The sequence below is a fragment of the Melospiza georgiana genome, chromosome 14, assembly GCF_028018845.1.
Source record: "Melospiza georgiana isolate bMelGeo1 chromosome 14, bMelGeo1.pri, whole genome shotgun sequence".
Classification (NCBI taxonomy): domain Eukaryota; kingdom Metazoa; phylum Chordata; class Aves; order Passeriformes; family Passerellidae; genus Melospiza; species Melospiza georgiana.
Genome location: NC_080443.1, coordinates 1529422 through 1552549, shown reverse-complemented (window position 1 = coordinate 1552549; position 23128 = coordinate 1529422). Strand labels below are relative to the sequence as shown.

The 23128-nt window shown below is 45.2% G+C and overlaps 1 protein-coding gene across 1 annotated transcript in view; it reads right to left on the bottom strand.

Annotated features, from left to right (window-relative positions):
- BEAN1 (brain expressed associated with NEDD4 1) overlaps window positions 1–23128 on the bottom strand; it is a 53109-nt gene that overhangs the window by 6926 nt on the left and 23055 nt on the right. Inside the window, exons 3-4 of the mRNA XM_058034179.1 lie at window positions 7184–7393; window positions 4045–4186 (exon numbers count right to left, since the gene is read on the bottom strand). Of these exons, the coding sequence (XP_057890162.1) occupies window positions 4045–4186; window positions 7184–7393 (352 nt within the window). The remainder of the gene's footprint in view (window positions 1–4044; window positions 4187–7183; window positions 7394–23128) is intronic.

Below are 23128 nucleotides of genomic sequence, written 5' to 3'. Positions count from 1 at the left end.
AACTTGCATCCTCAGAAGTGGGGGATGGAAAAGAATTTCTTAAAAAAGAAAGTCCCTTAAGTAGGCTTTTAAAAATATATATTTAAAGGGAAATTAGTGTCTGACTTTAAGACAGGAGCATTTCCTTTTGCCATTTTAAAGTAATTTTTAAATTGATTTGCCCATTTAAACAGTGCAGGCTGAACATGGTTATTGAGAATACTGAGATTTATCAAGCCTAAATAAGAGAATTTTCTCTAGAACAGATCCTGTAGATTAGGCAGGGTGACCAGCTGAGGAACAGTGAGCCCACAGGCAAACCCTCACCCAATGTGATTTAATAGGAATGCTGGGATGGAGGGGGCTGAGGGGTTTTTACTTCATGTGCCCTGTGGGGAACATTCAGTGTGGAGTTTGGAGAGGACTGGAACCATTCTGAAGGTGAATCCCTGCATCTCCTGAGCAGCCATTCCTCAGGGATGCTCTGTGTCAGGTACTCATGAGGCTCAGATGCAAAAGGAATCCCCTTGCTTGCCTAAAGCTCTGTACATGCCATTAATATCCAGTCACTAAGGAGTGAAAAAGCACTTATGCACTGGGGTGAGATGCATTTTCCCTGGCCACAAGGTGAGAAGTTGATAAAATTCCTTTCCTGCTGTGAAATCTCCTCATTGCTTGGATTCTCTAACTCTCTTAAAGAAAATGCAATAGTTTTTAATTTACTTGGACTTTAGTTGGTACTGTGATTCAATCCACTTCAAACATGTGTTACTGAACTTATTTTTAAGCAGCTTTCTAACTACATCTTTGTAAGAAGATAACTAGCAATGCTCACTAGAAGTGTGTGTTACGCAGAACTCAGCACAGAGAACGTGAGCTCATGATTTCTGTCTGTAAAGGTTTCATCCCCACAGTGCCAACAGTGTGGTTTTACTCCCACTGCTGAACAAAATGCAGATATTGGATTTACAGGCTTCCCAGTGTTTCTTTCCAAGCCATATTGACCAAGATGATAGGTAAGGTGTGGCAGGGAGATTGTGCTTGTCTTCTGTCCTGGCTGGATGTGTTCAGTTTGCTCATTTGGAGGGATTACAATTCTGTGGTTTAGAATTGTTGGGAGATCACTTGGATCATTTTCTCACACTGAGTTTCTGAGAAACAAAGGCTTTGCCATGTCTGGTGACACAGACTGAGAAACACTGACTTCCAGCCCTGCTGCCAGTATCTGTCCATATCAGAAATATTCTCTGAAATACAAACCCCTCATATTCTGAAACTGTTTGGTTCATACCCCCTGTATTTTGTTTTTCTATTTCCCATCTACACCTCATGTAAAATCAATGTGACAGATGCTAGCACAGATCTGAGATTCATTAAAAAGCCATTAACTGTCCTAAAGGGATGTTTATAGATAGCAGCATTGTATATTTTGGGCTGTCAAAACAAATTGACCAAATGGCTTCTCTGTGACCACCCTGCAACTACAGCAGGCTAATGACAGAATTCCATGCCTGGCATCCCTCTAAATCTAATGCAAGAAAGGGGTTAGTGGAAGTGTCTGTGGAGATAATCCAATTGAGTCACAAATGAAACTTGTGATTCAGAGATCAGAGCAAATACTAATATCCCAAGGCATTTTTCATAGATTAATTTACCAATAACATTTTTTCTATAAATAGTACTTTATATAAACAGTTCTTGGACTTCCAGCTGGAGAGTTGGGCAGGCCTGAACAGGGAGATCTCCCTCAGCCTAGACACGGGGACTGACTCAGTGTTTCATCAGCCTTGCCCTTAAATCCCTTTTCCACTCATTTTGTGGTTTAAAGCTCAGCTATAAAATCTAAATAACCACCCCTTGGCCAGACAGTGTTGTGCTTTCTGCTGAAACCACTGCAGTGTGTGGTCTGGCAGGAGGGGTGAGGAGCTGCACTGGGGGCTGCAGTGCAGCAGCACCAGGTGGATAAAAGGAAATTATCCTGGCAGCACCCACTGCTTTTCACTCACCGAACTCTCTCACTTCAAAGATTTTTAAGAGTTATTTACCAGTGCAGTTGCTTTCCTTGCTGCTCTTCATTTCTGTTCTGCTGATGCCACAGCTGCATCATTAGCTTTTGGCCATGCTAGTTTAGCTTTAAATTACATCTTGCCTTCCAGGAATTAGGAGGAGGAATTACATTCATTTAGGCAGTGCTGTGTTTCAGTAAACCTACTCTTCAATATATTATCATGTGCAATGAGATTGATCCCAGGCAGTTAATATTTTAAATGCACAAGGTCAGGCATGCCTTGTTTCTGCTTCCAGGCCATGTCTGACAGTCAGCTTTCAAAAAATTTCCATGCTCTACTAATTAAAAACAGACACTGCAGTGTTATGCCATGCAGGAGAATATAAAGGGAATGTACAGGAATTTTTCAGGCTTCACATAATGTAGTAACTCAGACAGTGCCTCTCACCCAGTGCTTTCTGAGCAGTTACAATCATCTGGAGAATGCATTAACAGCAAGTTTGAAAGTCTCCACGTAGCTTTGCTTTCAGCCATCTTCTTTCCCTGAAGTCCCCCAAGTTGTGTTGCTAAGATATAAAATTTACTAAGATTTTGATGATTTGCCAAAGCTACTTTTTCTAAAATATTGAACTGCAGTGGCAGTGAGAAAGCAGCCAAAGCATTGACAACAATCCTTCCCTTGGGCCTGTGATGCAGGGCTGTGATTGCTGGGATGAGCAGTGGTTTCAGTGTGGGCAGAGTGGATCCTGAGGAGGCAGTGGCTGGACACCTTTATGTGTCCCAGAATGTTCTGAGAACAGGTAGGACAGCAGATAATTAACCCTTGCCAGGCTTGTCACAGAGCCACTGCAGAATTTACTGCAAACTGTGGATAATCTGTGCTGTCCTGTGTCACTCACATCTCCTTCAAACACAGCCCCACAAAAATGGAAAAAACCTTCTCTGTGTCTGTTTCCAGCTGGAAATGGAAGCATCCTTTGGTACAATCCTTGATGATCTGTCAGTTTGTTCTCAGCAATCTGGCCAGCTGCCCGCTCAGAGTTTGCTTGGGTGTCAGCTGGCTGCCTTTTATTAGGAAAGATCGTGGGTGTGGGCCCAAAATCCAGTCTAAATGCCTGAGTGGGTTTATATGAAATTCTACACATTTAGATGCCAGGCTCAGAGTAATTTTTCACATGTGAGCTTTCTGGTAAAATATTTACACAACCCCTAAAAGCCCTTTAGTTATATAGGATGAGCAGGTAATGCATAACTGCTGCTTGTAGAACATGCATGGAATAAACAAAGCAAAGATCCGTGTCTGGTGTGCTCATAGTGCTGAGCTGCTCTATTTCACTGCCAGAAAAGGGCTGGTCTGATAGTGCTTTAGCTCAAAAAGAGTCTGCTTAAAAGGAAAAAAAAAAAAAAAAAGAAAGGGGAGCATGGCTGTCCAACCTGTGTTTGCTGTTTGTAACACACAGCACTGCAGAAAGCTTGAAGTGATGTTCTGCTTAAAGTGATTTCTGTTGGTTCATTGGAGGAGTGCCTGAATTCCTTCATTTCTGGACCTCAAGGGGCCTGAGGCACATAAAGGAGATGCCCATGGCCCAAAGTGCAGCTCCTGTGGCTCACGAGAGAGCCCAGACCTGTGAATGTGGGCACACAATTCAGCAGCTGCTGTATAATTTCTGGAATTTTGTTTTTCTGTTTCCTCTGACCTGAACATTCTCAAGGTCAGTAATAAATGTAACATGGAAGTTCTTGGGAAAAGTATGTATTTTTGACTTTGAAACTTTGGCTTGTAAATGCATTTCTTCCAAAGAAAGATGATTTTAAGTGATTCTACTTATGTGTTTCATTAGTATATCATCACTATGGTAAATTTTAATGTGAATATCACTGAATGAAAATTCCTGTCCATCTCTATTTAGTGAATATGTCTTCTGCTAAGGAGAACTTGAACTTACACCCAAGCTAAACAAGTTCTGTCTGTATTCAGAATTTGTGTGAGCTGAATTTTGGCAGTGAGCTTTGCCAGTGCAGGGCTGTAACCCTGAGAATGTCAGGCAAGTGCTTACCGTGGAGGTGGATCAGGATACATGATGTTCACCTGAGAAAGGATGTCCAGGTAGGAGTCAAAGTCACAGCCTGGGGGGAGCTCCTCGCTGCAGGTGGATCTCAGCTCTGCCGAGGAGCCGCCGTGGGAGAAACCATCCGGGGCTGCAAAACAAGAATTTACATTGGCTGCTCTTCCCCTCCCTGCTGGGTGCCCTGTCACTCATGTACAACACTGAAATCAGAAAACAAACCCTTCCCGAGGCACAGGAGCTGTGGGTGTTTTGGAACAATCAGTTTTCATGGGATATTTTTATTTCTTTAGGAGTAAATGAAGCCCATCTGTAGGTGAGCTTACTCTGGCACACAGCGCTATGCCTTTAGTGCTGCAGTTGGAAGTTCCAAAGCTTTTCTTGGGCCTCAGAGGCTGAAAAGGAGTGTGGGTTCCACCATGTGCAGCTTCAGCTGTTTGTGGGGTGACTGGAATTCCAACAGCTGCATCCATGGGAAGTTTGCACATCCTGGGAGGGTGTAACAGGAGGGGCAGGGGTTTGAGTGCTGAGAAAATGCTGCTCTCAGTAAACATTGACAAAAATGGGGAAAGCTGGAAAATAGCACAGAAAAATCACCCTGCTGCCTGCTCCAGGGATTTCTTAATGCTTCCATGCAAGAGCTTCCCAGCTCCACAAATATTAAGAATTTAGTGCTATTTTCTGTGTTAGAGGGCAATTAGTGTGTGTGTGTGTCTCCATGTTATGTAGTGTGGCACAATTTAGTTTAGGATTATTCTTTTGAATATCTCCCAACTCTAGCATTGTTATCTCTAACAAGGATTTTGGGAATTTTCCTTTCTGTTTTTTGCCTGGCTCTAGGCTTTTTCAAGGAGTTGAAGCTATCAGAATAGTAGATTTAAACACAGTGATTAAAGCTTATTGGTCAGTATTTATCATGCCAAAATATTGGGCCAAACAGTAACTCCAGTTTGGGTTTAACTATTTAATCCTCAATGTAGCTGCTGAAAATTAGGACAATTGATATTACTGTAATAGCAGACATTAGTTTTCTGGATTTTGTTTTTATTTTCCCTCTGTAGGTTGCCATAGGATTTTGCATTTCAAATTTTTTTTTACTCTAAATTCGATTCTCAAAATATAGACATTATTCACTTATCTGGATAAATATTTCTGGAAAAGCCAAGAAGAAATTATTTCTTGCTGCAAGGGGACAAACTGATCCTAGGAGATTTGTTTAGTTTAGACATAAAAATTCCCGGTCCAAATTACTAAATGAAGTTCAATTGACTTCAATGGATACTTTATTTACCTCAGTGAAAACAACATTTAAGCCAATGCATTTTTATGTGTTTCACTATTATTGTCTTTTCTATATAAATAAAGAACTCCTCAATGATCTGCACACAACTGCACCCATAACAACCTGCAGGTGGAGGATGTGCTCACAGGGGATGTGGTTGGTGCTCCACCATTTATCATTGGAATTTTTACTGTCTAGAGAATTACACAGTAACTTCTAAAACTGGTTTTTTCCCCTCAAATAGAAAAAATCTTCTCTCATTTCCTTGACAAAGTGGCTTCTTGCCAGCAAAGCCCAAAAGGGCTGAAAACAGTACTCAAAAATTAACTCCTTGATATTCCCAAATTATCTTTAAGGTTTTTTGGTGATGTGTTGGTTTTGTTTTATGGGTTTTATCTTGGTTAGCAGGTAGGAACTGGCACCTTTTTGAGTCTCTAACGATGATGGGTGTGGTGACACCAATGCCATCAATGACACTTGATGATGGTGACAGTTTAATGACATTTGGGTGCCCTGTTGTTCTGTTTCCAGGCAGATATTCACTTTTGCACTCAGACAAACTGCATTTACCCAGTGATTGTTGTAGGCTGGTGCACTTGGCTGAATGAGAACAACTCTGCCTTTCCAAAAAATAGAAATTCCAGCATGTGCTGCACCAAGGCTATGGGGAATGTGAAAATACAAAGAGAATAAATCTTATCCCATCCCGAGGGAAATGAGCTGTTCGGGAGGCGCTGGCAGCACTGGCTGGTTCTGTTAACCATGACCCGAGTGGGAACCCAGCACAGAGCTGCGTTACCCTGACAAGCTGCTGTGACTGATCCCGTTATTGGATGGCATTCCCAGTCCTGCCCTTTCCCGGTCAGGCCTTCCCGGTGCTCCCTTACCGCTGATCCCGTTACTGGATGTCATTCCCAGCCCTGCCCGTTCCCGGTGCTCCCTTACCGCTTATCCCATTATTCCACATCCATTCCCAGCCCTGCCCGTTCCCAGTGCTCCCTTACTGCTGATCCCGTTATTCCACATCCATTCCCAGCCCTGCCCGTTCCCGGTGCTCCCTTACCGCTGATCCCGTTATTCCATGTCCATTCCCAGCCCTGCCCGTTCCCAGTGCCCCCTTACCGTGACCGATCCCGTTATTCCATATCCATTCCCAGCCCTGCCCCTTCCCAGTGCTCGCTTACCACCGATCCCGTTATTCCCTGTCCTTTCCCAGCCCTGCCTGTTCCCGGTGCCCCCTTACCGTGACCGATTCTGTTATTCCTTATCCATTCCCAGCCCTGCCCGTTCCCGGTGCCCCCTTACCGTGACTGATCCCGTTATTCCATATCCATTCCCAGCCCTGCCCGTTCCCGGTGCTCCCTTACCGTGACCGATCCCGTTATTCCATATCCATTCCCAGCCCTGCCCGTTCCCAGTGCTCCCTTACTGCTGATCCCGTTATTCCTTATCCATTCCCAGCCCTGCCCGTTCCCGGTGCCCCCTTACCGCTGATCCCGTTATTCCACATCCATTCCCAGCCCTGCCCGTTCCCGGTGCCCCCTTACCATGACTGATCCCGTTATTCCATGTCCATTCCCAGCCCTGCCCCTTCCCAGTGCTCCCTTACCACCGATCCCGTTATTCCACATCCATTCCCAGCCCTGCCCGTTCCCGGTGCCCCCTTACCACTGATCCCGTTATTCCATATCCATTCCCAGCCCTGCCCGTTCCCAGTGCCCCCTTACCGTGACTGATCCCGTTATTCCACATCCATTCCCAGCCCTGCCCGTTCCCGGTGCTCCCTTACTGCTGATCCTGTTATTCCTTATCCATTCCCAGCCTTGCCCGTTCCCGGTGCCCCCTTACCATCCGCGGCCGTGGTGCCCGGGCGGGCCCGGCGGGCACGGCTGTCCCTTCGCAGGCTGCCCACCACGATGGTGGCACAGGAGAGCAGCAGCACCAGCCCGATCACCACGCCTGCCACCAGCAGCGGGGACACCAGCAGGCTGCTGTCACCGCCGTGCTCCCCGGCGCTCGGGAAGGCGCTGGAAGCGCTGCTCTGGTTCGAGGCGATGGCTGGGAACAGAGAGAGAGACGGGGGAATGTGTCACTTGTCACTGCACCGCCCCTCTCCTGGGGAAATCCCGGTTATTCTCCATCCCTGGGGCTGCCGGGAGCAGTTTTTGGGAATATTTTTTGGGAATATCCTGCTGGAGCCAGGGCTCTGTGATCCACAGCTCTGATGGCTCCTTCCTGCCAAGACTCCTTGTACCATGAACTGAGTGATGCTGAAGAACTGAAGTGCACTAGGAGCAAAGTGGAAATTCCAAAAGGTGAACTGCAAGAGGTGTGGATGTGACAGGCTGGTCAGAGAGGGAAAGCCAGATAAACTTTCCCAGGAATTGTTCTGGGGTGTTTTAAGAAGGCTGAGAGAAAGAATTAAAGCAATCTTGCAGCTGGTGCTTTGAACAGCTGTTGTCTTTGGTAAGATGTTTGTTTTCATTGGTAAGATGTTTCCCAAAGGGTGCCTTCTTAATTAGCCAGTTGTGTAATGGGGTGTTGATGAAATGACCAATCAGGTCCACCTGTATCAGAATGGTGTATAAAAGAATGGGTTTGTAATAAACTCAGATTCTGCCTGCTGAAGAGACCTGGAGTCTGTGTGTCACCTCACTCCCGCTCCTGACTCAAGGGTGACACAAGAGGAACAGAGGAATTGCCTGTTGTCAGGGGTGTAAGAAGGCTTTGGGGATTTCCAGAGAAAGTTTTGGGCAAGAATGAAGCACAGGAGCCTCCTTTTGTGGCACATGGCATGCTTTGGTTTGTGAGGGGACTCAGCATCCCAAGAAACTGATTTGTAGTGCAGGAATAGACTCATCCAGAGTGGGATTGTTTGGTTGCAACTCCTTTACTCTGGTTAAAAATAAAAATCTTTAAATGCATTATTTGTGTTTAGTAGTAAATCTTCTTAAGGAAGTATAACTACAGTAATTTATTGCCAAGTCAAACATCCTTTTGAGACAAGCCACAGAGGCAGTATCAAAGGTTAAACAATAATATTCCCTTAGAGAAACAACTGATAGCATGGGAATTAATTGCCCAGAAATGTATTTATGGGGGATTGAATTTGTTAATGGTAAAGAGAAGAAATTATGGGAAAAATGATTCAGGATTTTAGCAGATAGAATCCTCCTCTCACCCCCTCCCCCAAAAAAACCAAAACAAAACCCCAAGTCTCCCATTAGCTGCTCAGCATGAGTAAGCCAAAATTTTCCTGATGCTATATACCAAGCTTGGCTGTCCAATCTGGCCTGGATATATATTTTTTATCTGGCTATGTGCCAGTTGAACAAATACAGAATTTATTTCCCAATGAAATCAGGGATAACACAATTTTCTCTTCTGACTATTGTGTGGAGTGAGTATGTGTTTTAGGAAGTGCAGTGCTGCTTACAGGGATAGATGTTATCAGAGTTCTCAGCACGGTTTGCTCTTTTCCTTTGGGGGACACCTCTTGATTTGCAGTCACAATAAGTTTAGAAAGAAGATTGGCTCCAAGCCAGCATCTGTTATCATTGGCTGATGCTTGAGACTGAGAGAACCAACTAGAAACACCAGGGGAATTAGCATGTAGAGGAGTATTGTTAATTTTCTGGAAGCACTTGACTGTTGGCTGAGGATCTTCATAGGCATTTAGGACAGACAGCCAAGAAATGTGCTGAGCTTTTACCAAGTATCTCGTGCCAAAAAACAAGAATTAATTTTCTGAGAATTAAACTCATGCTGTAGTATTAAATCAAAGGTTATGGACAAGTGTCCTACTTAATATTCAGTGCAAAGAAGTTTTGGGTATGGGATATGTTTGGGGAGTAAGGCCCTTGTGCTAGAACTCAGATTCCCAAAACTTTACAAAATTTGAATTGTGTTTCTCATTCGTACATTTTTAAAGGTATCTCTGTTGGTAATGTGTCCAACACACCCTCGCTGGCTTTCCAAGGCCTTGTATCTTCAGATTTTTGCAAATTCTGCCTTTGAGAGATGCAAATATCACAGCAGTGGCAGTTTAAATCCTGGCTGCAGGGATTAACTCCTGAACTGGAAGTAGTGGCAGGAAATTTATTGGTAATTTTGGCTGACTTGCAAAGGTAACAGGAGAACCAACTTCGTTGTCAGCATGATGAGAACATGAGCCTGGGGTGTGAGGTTGCCCCACACATTGTCAGGCTTGTGGCCATCAATTTAATGTCAAATAGCCCTGAAGTGGAATTGGTGATAAACTGCTCTCAAGTGGGGAGGAAGGAGGCTGCAGTGAGTGCTCTCAGATCTTTAAGAACTTGGGACAAATTTGGAAAGATCCTCTAAACAGGAAGGGCCTGGCTAAGGATATTTATCTTTTACTTTTTCCAGGTGTGGAAGCCAGCTGGAATATCCACACCGATGTTTGGGAGGTTCCTGTGGTGCCACCCAGTGTGAGCTCTGACGCTTGGACCTGTTTTGCTTTACAGAAGTTTAACAGCTTTGAGTGACTTCATACAGACAATGATCACCTGCACTGGTGCTGGGGTGGTGTGGTTCAATACACCCCATTTATCCACCACATTTTGGGGCTTCCTTGGCTGTCCCAAGTCCTGTCTGTCCTATCTGTTGTTTCTCACCAGTGTGAGACTTTCTGGTTTGTTTATGCTTTTAATCTAACTGAACCCAGTCACTCACATAGACAAGTTATAGTGCAACATTGCTTATATTAGAAGGAATGAATGAGTCCCCTTAGGCCAGCTCCTAACACAAAATGTGCTTGATAAACTTCTCCTGTGGCACCTTTTTTCAGTTTGACACTGTGAGTGTGATCCTCCAGACTTTACTACTGACTTACTACCTTGACAAACAACAGCAGAATGAGATGCTGTGTGGATATAAATTCTTTGGGTTTGAATTTTGAGGGGGTAAAAAGAGATGTTTATATTACTTTTGGCAAAAAAACATATTGTAATTTTTCTCCTCTTATCCAAAACCATCTTCTTTTGATAAACTGTGCATTTCTCCATATAAAAATGCTATGGCTTTCATTCAGAATAGGAGTACCTGCAAATGTATATGAAGCCCATAAATATAATACCACTAACAGAGTGCTAACACTTTTGTTTTGAGGTAAATTGTATCTTTTCCCATGAAACCGCAAATTATAAATAATACATACATAAATATGAATATTTTATATCCAATCCTCTAAATATGAATGATGTTGGATGTACACACCATGGCTTTTACCCACAGTGGGAGCTCTGTACTGTGCTGTGCTGTACACAAGTGGCTGGCAGAACACTGACTTCAGAGGGAGCACCAGGGCAGAACTGCCTGGACTGCCCATGCACTGTCAGACAATAAATCAGCATTTTGAAAAATCCCTTATTTATCACAATATATTACTTTACTCAGTGCTCCTGCATCTCAACAAACCAATTGGGAAGTACCTGAAGGAGGTGTAGAACAGCCTGGCATTTTGGGGGCATATTGTTCTTTCTCACTCCTGCTAAGCTGTCTTTGAAGGGACAGTGACCCCCCTCTAGCTTGGCCTCAAGCAATGGGGAGGTTTCAGCTGGGTCAGATCCTGGCAGGTGAAATGTCCTGGTGTGCAGCCCTTTGTTAGGAGTGGCTTCTCCCTTCCTCAGTGCTTGTACCTCAGAGGAGAGAAGGGGAGCACCTCCACACATGAGTCTCTTCTCTCCACAGAGTTGAGTTTGGTGTTGGTGGTGGGGTCTTGTTCTGTTTCCTTTTGTCCTGAAGGCACATCAGCTCTGGTGAGGCTGCAACTGATGGACTTTGGGATGATTTCAGAGCTGGATCCTGCTAAGACAACCAAATCTTTTCCTCTGGTTTCCAATGTATCATCTTAATAAAGCTGATAATTCATGTTATGACTGGTGGAGAGGATGAGACATGGAGTGGTTTTGTTTCCCAGGCTGAGAAGTGCATGACCATCTCCTGAAGGAGTGCTGATGTGTTGTTCTGGAATCATCCACCTCCTCATCCCTGCCAGCCTGGGATTATTCCTGAGGGCAGGGTGGGCTTGGTGCTGCCTTGCTGAACTGCAGCTGAAGCACAAGGACAGGACAGGAGTATTCCTTGTCCCCCTGGGTCAGAAAAACTGTTTGGGATGGTGATCCAGCACCTCCCAGCACCCTTAAATGCACTGCTCTGACACAGGGCTGGGAAGGAGCAGTGGGAAGGTCAGTTTGGGAGGGTGCACAGCACCCTCTGTAATCCTTTGGTCTCCAAATGATTGCAGCAAAGCATCTCAAACTCTGAATCAACCTAAAGCACATTTCTGATATCCTTCCTCTCTCAGTCCCTTGGATTATGCAGTCTCTTTATCCAGGGGAGGTGAGTGACAGATGTCAGGAAGGAGCTGAGAGCACCCAGAGGCACTAAATCAGTACAATGATCTGAGATTTGGGTGGTTCTGCCTTTATGAACAGTTCCTGTTGGGAGATGGTTTAGTCTGGCCAAGAGTGACCAGCTGGACCCTGCCCTTGCTGCTGCCCTGGGAAATAAATCTCTGGAAATCAGCAGAAATTGCACTGCTTGTTTCTATGGCACAAAAAAACCCCAAAAAAACCAAAAAAACAAAAACTGGGAAAGGGTTTGGATCACAGGAGCATCCCAGGGGGAGAGGGATGTTACTCAGGCATTGAATCCAAGGCCCCACTAGAGCTGAACCTTAAATTAACTAAAAAGAAATGTCTCTGTTGGACTCAGAGCTATTCCATTGGATCCTGAGGAAGGCTGAAACTTCACTCAGGTGAAGTTCACACCTCTGCTCATGGGACTCAAAGGAAGCAATGAGGATGCTCAGAACAGGGCAGGCTATTTGTCCTTTTGTATTTCTCTTATTCTCTTGTAGAAAAGTTGAGAAATGAATGGATGACCAGAACAGTCTGCTCTATAAAGCAGTTTTACACCAGCCAGACCAATAGCATGGGAAAAGGAATTGGCAGTTCAGGAGGCCCAGGAGCATGTTTGGTTCTCTCAAGCACAGTTCTGTTCTTCAGGCTTTTCTGCTTTCCACACAGAGAATTAAACTGCCTCTTAAGCCACAATGGATGTTCAACATCAACTCCATAGGGAGTGCTTCAAACTTTTACCTCTTATCTTCTTATCTGCTGGAATTGACATTTCATAGTTATTTGACGAAGTCAAGGAATAAATAATTTTTTCCTGTCAGTTGCTGCACCAATGACATTTAAGTTTCCAAAGCAGATGGTATTCATTATTATTTCTAAATTTGAGGTAAATCTTCCTATACAAATGGTTAAGTAATCCTGCCAGTTCATTGGTGCTGTGGGAGATCCCTCAGCACAATCCAAGCCCACACAATGCCATTAACCAGGCAGCACCTGTGAATTCACACTCAGTTTCTCTGCAGTTCAAAGACTCTTGGAACTTTTAAACTGCATATATAGCTTCTAACCAGAATTAAAACTTTTCACTGATTAATAGTAAAAAATGAAAATCACATTCAGACCTAAGACTTTGCTAGGGATGGCTCAGTTTTGTCTGAAGTGAATGTGGGACATCCTTCAGGTACAAAAGCTGCCCATGACCTTGAGGAGCTCCTCCAAGGCAGAGAGGGTGGCCTCTCCCCCTAGACAGCAAACTCTGCTTTTCATCCTCTCTTATGCCTATCAGATAATGAATTTCTCCCTCCTTGCATTGACATCCTTATTATAGAGCCAGAATGAGGAAGATTGGATCACCAGCAGCCTGCAAATTGAGAATGTCAGAAGCAAAGAGAATGTGGCTGCAGAAGGGCTCAGGAAATAAATCTTTTCAGCTGCTGTGGCTTTAGGGCATTATGTTGATGTCACAGCAGCTTGTATAGGTGCTGTTTCAAATTAACAGGAAAAATCTTCTCATTTTCAGATCCATGGTCTCTTTTATCAACATGATAAATACCACTGCAGGGAAACAAATCACTCTGCAAGTATAACAGCCCACTTTCTGATGGACAAGGAATATTTTCCCCTTATTTTCTCATATTCAAACAACTTGGAACTAATACAGTTTTATAAGCAGGACCCAAAGCTATTACTTTTCTCAGAAACTTGTATTAGGGCTTGGAAACAGGTATGATGAGAATTCTCTTTTATCCATTAAAGTAAAGTTACCTTCATAAGCTCAGATCCAACATAGCTTGGTAGTGACTTGAATAGGACAAACCCTATAATTTTTGGGTTTTTTATTGTGGGAAACTCTGGGATTTTTGGCACACAACTTTCTCATATCAATCTTTGGGAAAATGTTGCAATATAGTAATATTTCTTAATGCTTGAAAAAATATAATGGGCAAATTATTTTATATTTTACCTTATCAGTCTGCTTGAACTGTGATCTGCATGTCTCATGTCTTGTCTTTGGGAGGCTGAGCTCTGTCTGAACTGTATTTAATGTAACCTAAAGAGGGCAGGTGGCAGCTCATGGGGCATGGAACCCAGGTAGGAAATGTAATCTATATTGGGGCGACAAAAATCCAACCCCAAACTAAAAATCCAAACCCTCCCACAGAGAGGTTCCTTTCCTTACAAACTTTTCTCTCAACCTCCACAGAGAAAATGGGAAGGAATGATGAAATTACTGCCAGCTCAAACAGTCACAACCTGTGAGCGCCTGACTTGTGCACTAAATGCATTTCTGAATCTCCAAATCAGTTATCCACTTCTGATCACTATTAACCTGGCTCACATTCATGACTGTTTAAATGATGGAGTTTTGTGTTGTCCTGGTGTTCCAATGAATTGTTTCACTCTCTGTTAGTCATCTTCAGCAATCCTTACCCTGCTTACAGGGGTCAAAGCTCTATAATGAACATCCATCTGCCACTGAGTGTTGAGGCTGAGCTCAGCTTCAGGAACCAGATCCACCTTTGGTACACACCCCTACCCCAGCACTCCTCCTACAGTGCTTGTGTCCTTGTGCTGCTTCTTGTTTAGGGCTTTTCTCATCAAAATTAATCCTGTTTCTTTTTCCAGCTCCATTGCCAGTCTTCAGTGGGAGTAATCTACTGAAAAAGCACATAGAGGAATGACTGATTTTTACTGCTTAGAAAATAATGATGACTGAAATACTGATCCAGGGGGTTGTGTAAGGAATGGGGTGCTGAGATAGAGAGATGTTAACAAACACTGGGATCCCAGGATCTTCCTTCAGGAGGTGGTATCACATCATATGTGATCTATCTCGGCCTTTCTTTCAAGGTGACATGAATTTTAAAAAATAATTAAAATGGTTTGCAGTGGTGTTCTGCACTCCCACATGAGTTATGGTGATGGTGTTGCAGAGTACACAAAGCCTCTGGTGTGATTTACATCATCATTTGTACCTGTGAAAGCTCCAGCAGTATCTGCCTGCATAAATCAAGGGCTTTTCTCATACCATTAAGAAACGATTGAATTCCTTCAGATTTCATCTGAACAGGACTAGGATGTCTGCTTAGACAGATGCAGGGATGTCAAGAGTGGCAAGTCAGATACTGATTCTGGAGACAATCCCAATCCCCTGGGTTCTTTGCTGCTAAAGGAGCCACTGAAATACAAGGACACTGAAAGATCTGTGGAAGTGGAACACCCAAACATCACTGCTCAAAAGCCTGGGGGAAATCCCTGTTGCTAGTGTAGAACACCCAAGGAGGGGTCACTGGGAGGGTAGGACTGGCCCCGTGGCCCAGGAGCGTTCCCTGATCTCTGCAGTGTTTGATGCCCACCCTCCTGTGCCCTGTGTGTGCCCAGCAGGGCTGGGCCAGGCTGCCAGGGCAGACACTCACCCTGAGGGGCTGGCAAAGCTGGCAAAGCTGGCAAAGCTGGCAGGAGAGCTGGGGTGTCTCCTGGGGCAGCAGGACATTCTCCTGCCTTGCACACAGAGCTCCTGTTACAGGCTCCACACAGCTCCTTCCTCTAATTAATGCAATGATGTCTTTTATTTCATTTCAGGTGGCAGGGGAAAGACTTTAAAACCAACCAAAACCTCCCCCTAAGCCAAGTGCAGCCTTTGGGAAAGGACATTTATTCACTTTCAATATAAACTGCAGTGTCTCTATGTTTCTATTTAAAATAGAAAATACAGTTCCCACTTCAAGGCCTGTTTCAGCAGAGAGTTACCACAAACATCTGCATCAGCTCCAGCAGCTCTGGGTGTGCTGGGGGTCAGAAGGGCTCTGAGCTGTCCCCAGAGGGAAGGCAAGCAGAGAAAACTGAGATTTGCAGATCCCTGAGACTCAGCAGGGCTTGCTGCACCATTGCTGACAGTCCAGGCTGTAGGTGTTCCAAACTGCTCTTAAAGGCAAACTGTTTGTTGTTCTCAAAGATGATTTAAACGAGAGAATATTTCTAAAGGAGCAGGAATTGCAGTGTGCATTGTTCTGCATTGCCACCCAGTCAGATTGAGAGAGAGTCATCACTGAGGGATGCAGAGCCAGGCTGGAGCAAGAACTTGGACTTTTCCTGTGAGCACACTGTTCTGGAGATTATTCTCAATTTAAATAATTACATTGTGGGGAAGTTGATTAAATTTTGGATCCAAAGGATTCATAAATCCCTTTGTGATGAATGGTGCTGCACACAGATGAGAACCCCTGTGATGCCCTCAGAGCACCCTGGACAATGCTTTAACCTGGAACACTGACTGGGTTCTGTGGCCTTTTGGACAAAGGGCACCAGAAAGTGGGTCAGTAACAGAAAATAAGTGTGCCCAGCAGGGGTGCTTCTAATAAAGCTATTTAAATAAAAGCTCTTGTAGGGATACTGCCTGGAAGTATCCAGGGATATCATCCAGCTCCCACCTTCCTGAAGTTCAGTCTGTGTTAAAGGTCACTAACTATTGCTGCTTTCTCTTAATATTCACAGTGGAAATGTGGCTGTTAAATTGTTCCCATTTACCCACTGGAAAAAAAAATTGAGAAGTTTTGAACAAAACTAGGGGATTCTTGGTAGAGAAATTGGTATCTAGGCTGATCTTCTATCCCCTTTCAAGTGCAAGGGTAAACACGTGGAGAAAGAAACAACTTTATAATAGGAAAGGAAATAATTTCTGTCCCTGTTGTCCTGCTCACACATGTTCACAAAGGTATTTTAATCCACATTCTTGCTAACAGCAAGGGCTTTTACAGCGTGGATTACCAAATTTGAAAAAAAAAGAGAAGAAGAAATGAGAAAAAAAAAGAGAAAGGAACCCCTTTAGTTTCTTCTCACCTGCCCTAATTAGTCATTTTAACTCATTGCTGCACATCAGGGTTTCCTTGTTAGGTGCTTAATGAGGCTGAGAGCACCCACATGGTGTGGCCAGTTAAGGAGTTCCATCCAAATCACCTAAACATTCCTCTTCCCTGCCTGAAGGCAGTCTTGCATTACAGGAGAATCAGAATGTCCTTCAGGATGAGGGCAATGTAAAGTGTTTGCATCAGGAGATTGATAACCTCAGGTTTGTAAATTGTATTCTCCAGCTCTTGGGGGGACTCAGAGCTGCTGGACACAACTGCTCTTCAGTTCTGGTGGGAATTGATGAACCTCTTCAGTTTCTGGTGCATGAACAACCTGATTAAGAGACATTTAGTTTAAAAACAAGCTGAAATTTTCTATTCTTTGCATTAGTAGACAAAGAGTTTTTAGTGAAGAAAACGACAGCATGAAAATAGCTCCTCTTTTATAGGATGCTGGAGAAACACAGGTGTGTGAGCTGCAGAAAAGTGAGTGCTGTTCTGAAAAAGGCTTGTTCACAGAAGTGATGGAGCACTGAAAGGAATAAAAGGGGGGAAATGGTGCTCCAGGGTTACCAGAGCACTATCAAAGCATGCACAGCACGTGGGAAATATTCTCTGTGCTGGACACTGGGTTCCCTGTAACCTCAAAGGGAAAAGCTCAGGGAAACCCCACCCAGCAGGGCAGTCCCAGGGCTCTGGGCACAGCAAAGGGGCTGTGGCTCCTGGAGGGCACCAAGAGCAACTCCCCAAGCAGGAATTCCCTTCAGCCAAACATCTCAGGGGTCCCAGAATCCTGAGATGCTGTGGGAGCCTTGAACATCACTGCCTAAAGCACAAGCAGTGACAGCTCGCTGAGACTGCAATAAAATCAGTCTGGAAAAGGCGGCTGCTGCCTCCTCAGAGCTCTTGTGCTTTAATGTCAGCAGGGACTCCCTGTGGGTATTGTATCTGGGGAGTGAAATAGTCAAACAGCTGAGATGAGCCTCAGTAATTATTAAAAAGTTGACAGTCAGAGTGATCTGCTGTGGAGAAGGTGTGAATTTAGAATGACCTGTTGCCTCAAAGCAATGTTTAAATCTGTGTTACCTCTGAGAAGTAACTCTCCACCTGCTCCTTCAACATAATAAACCCATGAACTTCACAGTGCGTCCTAAATATAATTGTACTGGCAAAATGCCCTGTTAGAATGGCAGTGGGAAGTAGATACTTTTTGGATTGTTTTAGTTATTTATGGTTTTGAAAAAATCCAAAGTGCCCACTGTCCTGAAGCCTGAGGAAAACCACAAGATTGGGAAAGGCTTCAAATCTCTGCATGTAACAAACAGTTCCTTCAACTCCTCATTCTTGACATGTGCATCACAAGGTTCTTTTAGGGGGTCCCAGAGAGGGTGGTGGTGGTGTCTTTAAAGTGCTACAGAGATGTGGGTGCCTGCCCTGGGGAAGGAGGGTCCTGCCTTCCACTGAAGCTGGAAAGTGCTTTGGAGCCAGGTGTTTCTGGTTTGATGGCATCTCTGGGTCTGTTTTTGGTTATTTGTGTGTGGATTTGGTTGCTGTTTGTTGGGGTTGGTGTGTTTTAAGCCTCTTTTAGCTGCTGAAGATGAAGGACAGACTGCAGTGCTTGGCCAAGGAAGGTGTGAACTCTGCAACAACAAAATCCTGTTAGAACTCCTCCTGCTCCTGGATGGCCCCTGCATTGGTTTTAACTGGAGAAATGTGCTAGAAATGTTAACAAGGGTGATCTCTGTGTTTTATGGGGCTACATCTACAGCTTTGGAATGTCCAGCCAGTGGATGCTGACCTGCTGCAGTTTGTTCTGAACAGCACCTGGAGCAGGGACTTTCATGGCGATGTCCCCTGTGCTGACAGCACAAGAGACAAGGAAAACCCTGCTGTTGGGATTGTTACAATTATTGATGGATCCCTATGTACTGTGCCATTTGTAATACTATCCTGTTCAGCCCTTCTGGGAATGAGATCACAGATTTTCTAGGTAGCAGCTGCTGCAGAGTTTCCTGAAAGCCCAGATTTTCAGGCTGGGCCAAGGCAGGCAGGGCTGAGGACACGAACAGGTGCTTGGTTTGAGCCAACAATACCTGAGCCTGCAGCCTGGGAGGGGGTGGGCAGCCTGGGGGTTCAGAAAGGAAACTCACTGCTCCTGCTCCCCTCCTGTGTCCCTTGGGGACAAACCCTGCCTGCAGAGAGGCTGGGGACAGCCCAACAAGGCCTGTATTCATCCCCATGCTGCCCTTTATCAGTGTGTGATTACCCTAAAGCTCTGCAAAGAGAGCCATGCACGTGTCACCCCTAAAACCTCTGTGACTGAGAAAAAAAGGAATGTACAATGGCTGATGCATTAATTTACATCTGTCAAGTTGATTACTGACTGAATTATGGTTCCATTTCCTCTGATTAATTTAGCACAAATTCATTTTTTTATTCTTTCCCTGCCCACGGAGTGGATGCCCCTGATGAAGCACAGGTGAAGCACACGAAGCACGTTCCAGGCTCCCTGGAATGCTTTTTGCATTATTATTCCTCTCTTCAAACAAGCCCTCCTCACCAGCAGCTCCTGAGTTCTTGCAGGAGGAGGCAATACAGTGTCTGATCAAATTATCTGCTGCATGAGCTGCTATCTGCTCATGTCTCAGCTCCTCCCAGAGATGAAATTACAAAGCAGCTGCCACTTCACTGAGGAAGGATTCCAGGGGAGCAGGATGTCCCCAGATGAGCTGGGGGAGTGCTGCTCCTGGTCAGACAGTGTAGGAGCAGAATGATCATGGTATGAGAGCAGATTAATTACTCATCCATGCGTGCATCTGTAAGTTAGGAACATATCTTTAATCATTATTTGCCATCTTATTTAATTAGATTTGAATTATACTTTTTTGCTATGGTTGCCTTTTTTCAGTGAAGTTTTAATCTTCCTTGAAATTTTGGAAAATTGTTTTCGTTTTTAGTAGTAGTGTAGTATTTTTCCCCTTAACTTTAAAGCAACTTTAAACAGAGAAATCTACTTTAAAGGTTTTATTTACTCTACAAACACTGTCCTTTGGGTTCTGACTCACGATAATTCAATATGAGCAGATCAAACCCATCTCTGTCTCCTACAAATGTGTATAGATCAATATTATCACAAATAGTTCTGTGCCATGATCCCAAATCAAGATGAATACAAAATCAGTTTGCCTAATGTTGGCCTTATTTTGCCTTTAATGAAGAGCTCTTCTAATTCTTGTTGGCAATTTCTACCAATAAAATTAAGGGTTTTTTTTCCCACAGTGACTTAGCAGAAGGCAGCAGGATTTTCAAGTTTCCTTAATGTGACTTTAGGCTTGTTTGATTTCCATTTGTGGGTCAGGGAGGGGCTGCTGGCCCAGGACAAACCATGCTGGAGGAGTGTGCTGGGAGCAGAGGAGTCCCCACAGGGCTCAGGGGCTGCAGGTGCCCCTTTGCTGGGGAACACGGAGCAGAGCACTGGGGTTCTCTGTACGACCAGTCATGTGGCTTTGCTGGGTTCCAGCAGGAAAACCTGTGGGTTGATTTGGTGTCAGCCCCCCTGTGCAACAGCTCCCCACACAGCAGGAGGAGCTGGCCTTGCTGGGCTGCACTAAAGGAATTTATCACCTGCAGAGCCAACTGAGCTGCTTCTGTCCCAGCAGAGCAGAGGATGTGCTGGGAACTTGGCATCCAGTTTCAGAAGGAAGGGATGGTGTCAGTGCCCAGGAGCAGCCAGCACCAGCCCACAGGGATCCACAAGGATGCTGAGCTCATGAGACAGGGCAGCTGCTCAAGCACCAAACAATAACCTAAATGTGCAGGATTTTAGCACATGGAGACTTCTTTTGGCTTGTTCACTCCTGAAATCCCCTGCTGGCCTCTGTTAGGATGCAGTGTGGTGGGGACAGGCTGCAGGGACAGTAGGACACTGGTGGCACCATGAACCACAACCCCACGTGCTCTGACTGGAGGCACTTCTGAGGGATTGTTCCTTTGGCTGGTGGCTTCACTCTGCCCTTCCCTGCATTCCCTTGTGATTTCATTCAAACCCCAATGGCCCTTTCTGTGGCACATGATCTCTGTCACGCTCTGTGTTCAGTCACATCCTATTTCTGCACATTCTTCCTGCACTTGCTGTGACCTGTGAAGAGGGGTGAATTACCAGCACACTGGTTCCTTAAGCTGAGCAATTATTTTGTATGAATATTTCATGGGTTATGTGAAGATACAAAGTGGGAATAGAGAGACTTGCTATGGAAACAGGTTTTTTTAAAGTTTTTCTTTTTTGAAGCTTTCATCTCTTCTGCAGTGGGGATTACTGTGCTATTTATTCTTTATGGTGAAAATATGACAGTTATGTCTGTTAGATTTTTGCATATTTTTCTTTATATTACTTAAAAAGTGAGAAATGTAAATGACATTCCTGTACTATCTTTGGGTATTTTGTTTTTATTCTGATGATGTCTCCTTTCTCCAGGCAACAAAAATTAAGATGTTGCATTATGCCCATCTCATTATGCACTTTTTCCATGTTTCACAGAGCATTTCCAGAATAGGGATTCTGTAAAACTTTGCAAAGTCCTGCTGCCTACTGTTTCCAGTGTGGTATTTATAGCAAGAAAACTTTTAAAGCTCAACAGAAGCTTGTGGATTGACATCTCTGTATTTTATCAAAGTGAATCTGGTTTTTATTTTCATTGTCTGATCCATGTGTTTCTGCACCAGTTATTCACTTCTGCATGTTTCTGCTGTGCTGTATAAAATATTCCCAGTACTGAGAATCAGGAATCACTGAGCAAAGCATGTGTGCAAAAAGGCACCCGAGAAGCTCAGGGATCCCCACTTTATCCTCTTGGTATTAACCAAGTTATGAAACAAGAAGGAGAAATGCATCTGTGCACTGCTGACACTGAGCCAGCAGTTTCAGTCTGAGAGGAAGAGAGAGAACAGTGATATTTGTAATCCAGTGCTAAATGCAAATAAGTTCTGTGTCTCTTTCTTCGGGAGATCGCTTCCCTGAGTCACCGGGGTTCATTTACATTCGGGTGACATCTACAACAATTTTGCCAACACAGCTTATTACTGCAAACATTGTGTCAGTTCTGACATTTCTCTTCGCCGGAGAATCCCCAGAATGGCTCTGTTTGTTGCTGGTGGCAGACTCGGAGTCACACGGGGAGCGGTGCCAGCCTCAGCCGCGCCCGCATCCGCCGAGCTCCTTCCCTGAGCTCTGCCTGCACAGCCCTGCATGGCGGGCTGGGAGCAGAGACCCTTCCCAAAAATCAGCACCTGGATCTGGGATTCTGCCTGCACAGCCCTGCATGGCCAGGCTGGGAGCAGAGACCCTTCCCAAAACCTGGATCTGGGATTCTGCCTGCACAGCCCTGCATGGCCAGGCTGGGAGCAGAGACCCTTCCCAAAACCTGGATCTGGGATTCTGCCTGCACGGCCCTGCATGGCCAGGCTGGGAGCAGAGACCCTTCCCAAAAATCAGCACCTGGATCTGGGATTCTGCCTGCACGGCCCTGCATGGCAGGCTGGGAGCAGAGACCTTTCCCAAACCCTGGATCTGGGATTCTGCCTGCACAGCCCTGCATGGCGGGCTGGGAGCAGAGACCCTTCCCAAAAATCAGCACCTGGATCTGGGATTCTGCCTGCACAGCCCTGCATGGCAGGCTGGGAGCAGAGACCCTTCCCAAAACCTGGATCTGGGATTCTGCCTGCACAGCCCTGCATGGCCAGGCTGGGAGCAGAGACCCTTCCCAAAAATCAGCACCTGGATCTGGGATTCTGCCTGCACGGCCCTGCATGGCAGGCTGGGAGCAGAGACCCTTCCCAAAATGTGGATCTGGAGTTCTGCCTGCACAGCCCTGCATTGCAGGCTGGGAGCAGAGACCCTTCCCAAAGCCTGGCTCAGCACCTGGATCTGGCTCCTGGAGCTCCATGGCAGGTCCCAGGCCTCCTCCTGGGGCAGAGGCAGGACCATGTCACCACCATGGGTGGCAGAGCTCCCTACAGGCACCCAGCAGCTCCAAGCCCAAAGAGGAATTCAGCTTTATCCAGCACTCCCAGGGCCAGACAGCTGAACCCATGGAAAAGAAAGGTTTTCATGCCTCTAGCTGCACTGGAAGGAGGCTGAATTCCCAGACCCTTTTCCAGGGTAACTCCCAGGTGTGTGCACAAAGGAGTCGGTGCCAGGAGCGTTCTGAGTTAGAGCCTCAACTCCTGGGTGTCCCTTCCCAGTCCCTGCTTCGTGCATTTCCCTGGCTATCCCACAGAGGGAGTGAAGCAAGCACTTCCACTTTCCTCCCAGACAGGACATCCTCAGGCTTCCTTTCGTTTATAAACATCATTTACAGGTTCTGGGAATGGCTCTTGTCCATGGGAGTCACCAGCGATGCTTAACAAGAGACATCAGAATATTTTCTTGTCTACCACTTTATACACTTTTCCCCTGCCCTATTTATGTATTTATATGTAAAATGCATTTATTTGTCAGTCTCCTCTGGGGAACAAAGTCTGGCAGCTACAAACACTTCTCCTGCAATGCAATGATAGGAACAAGC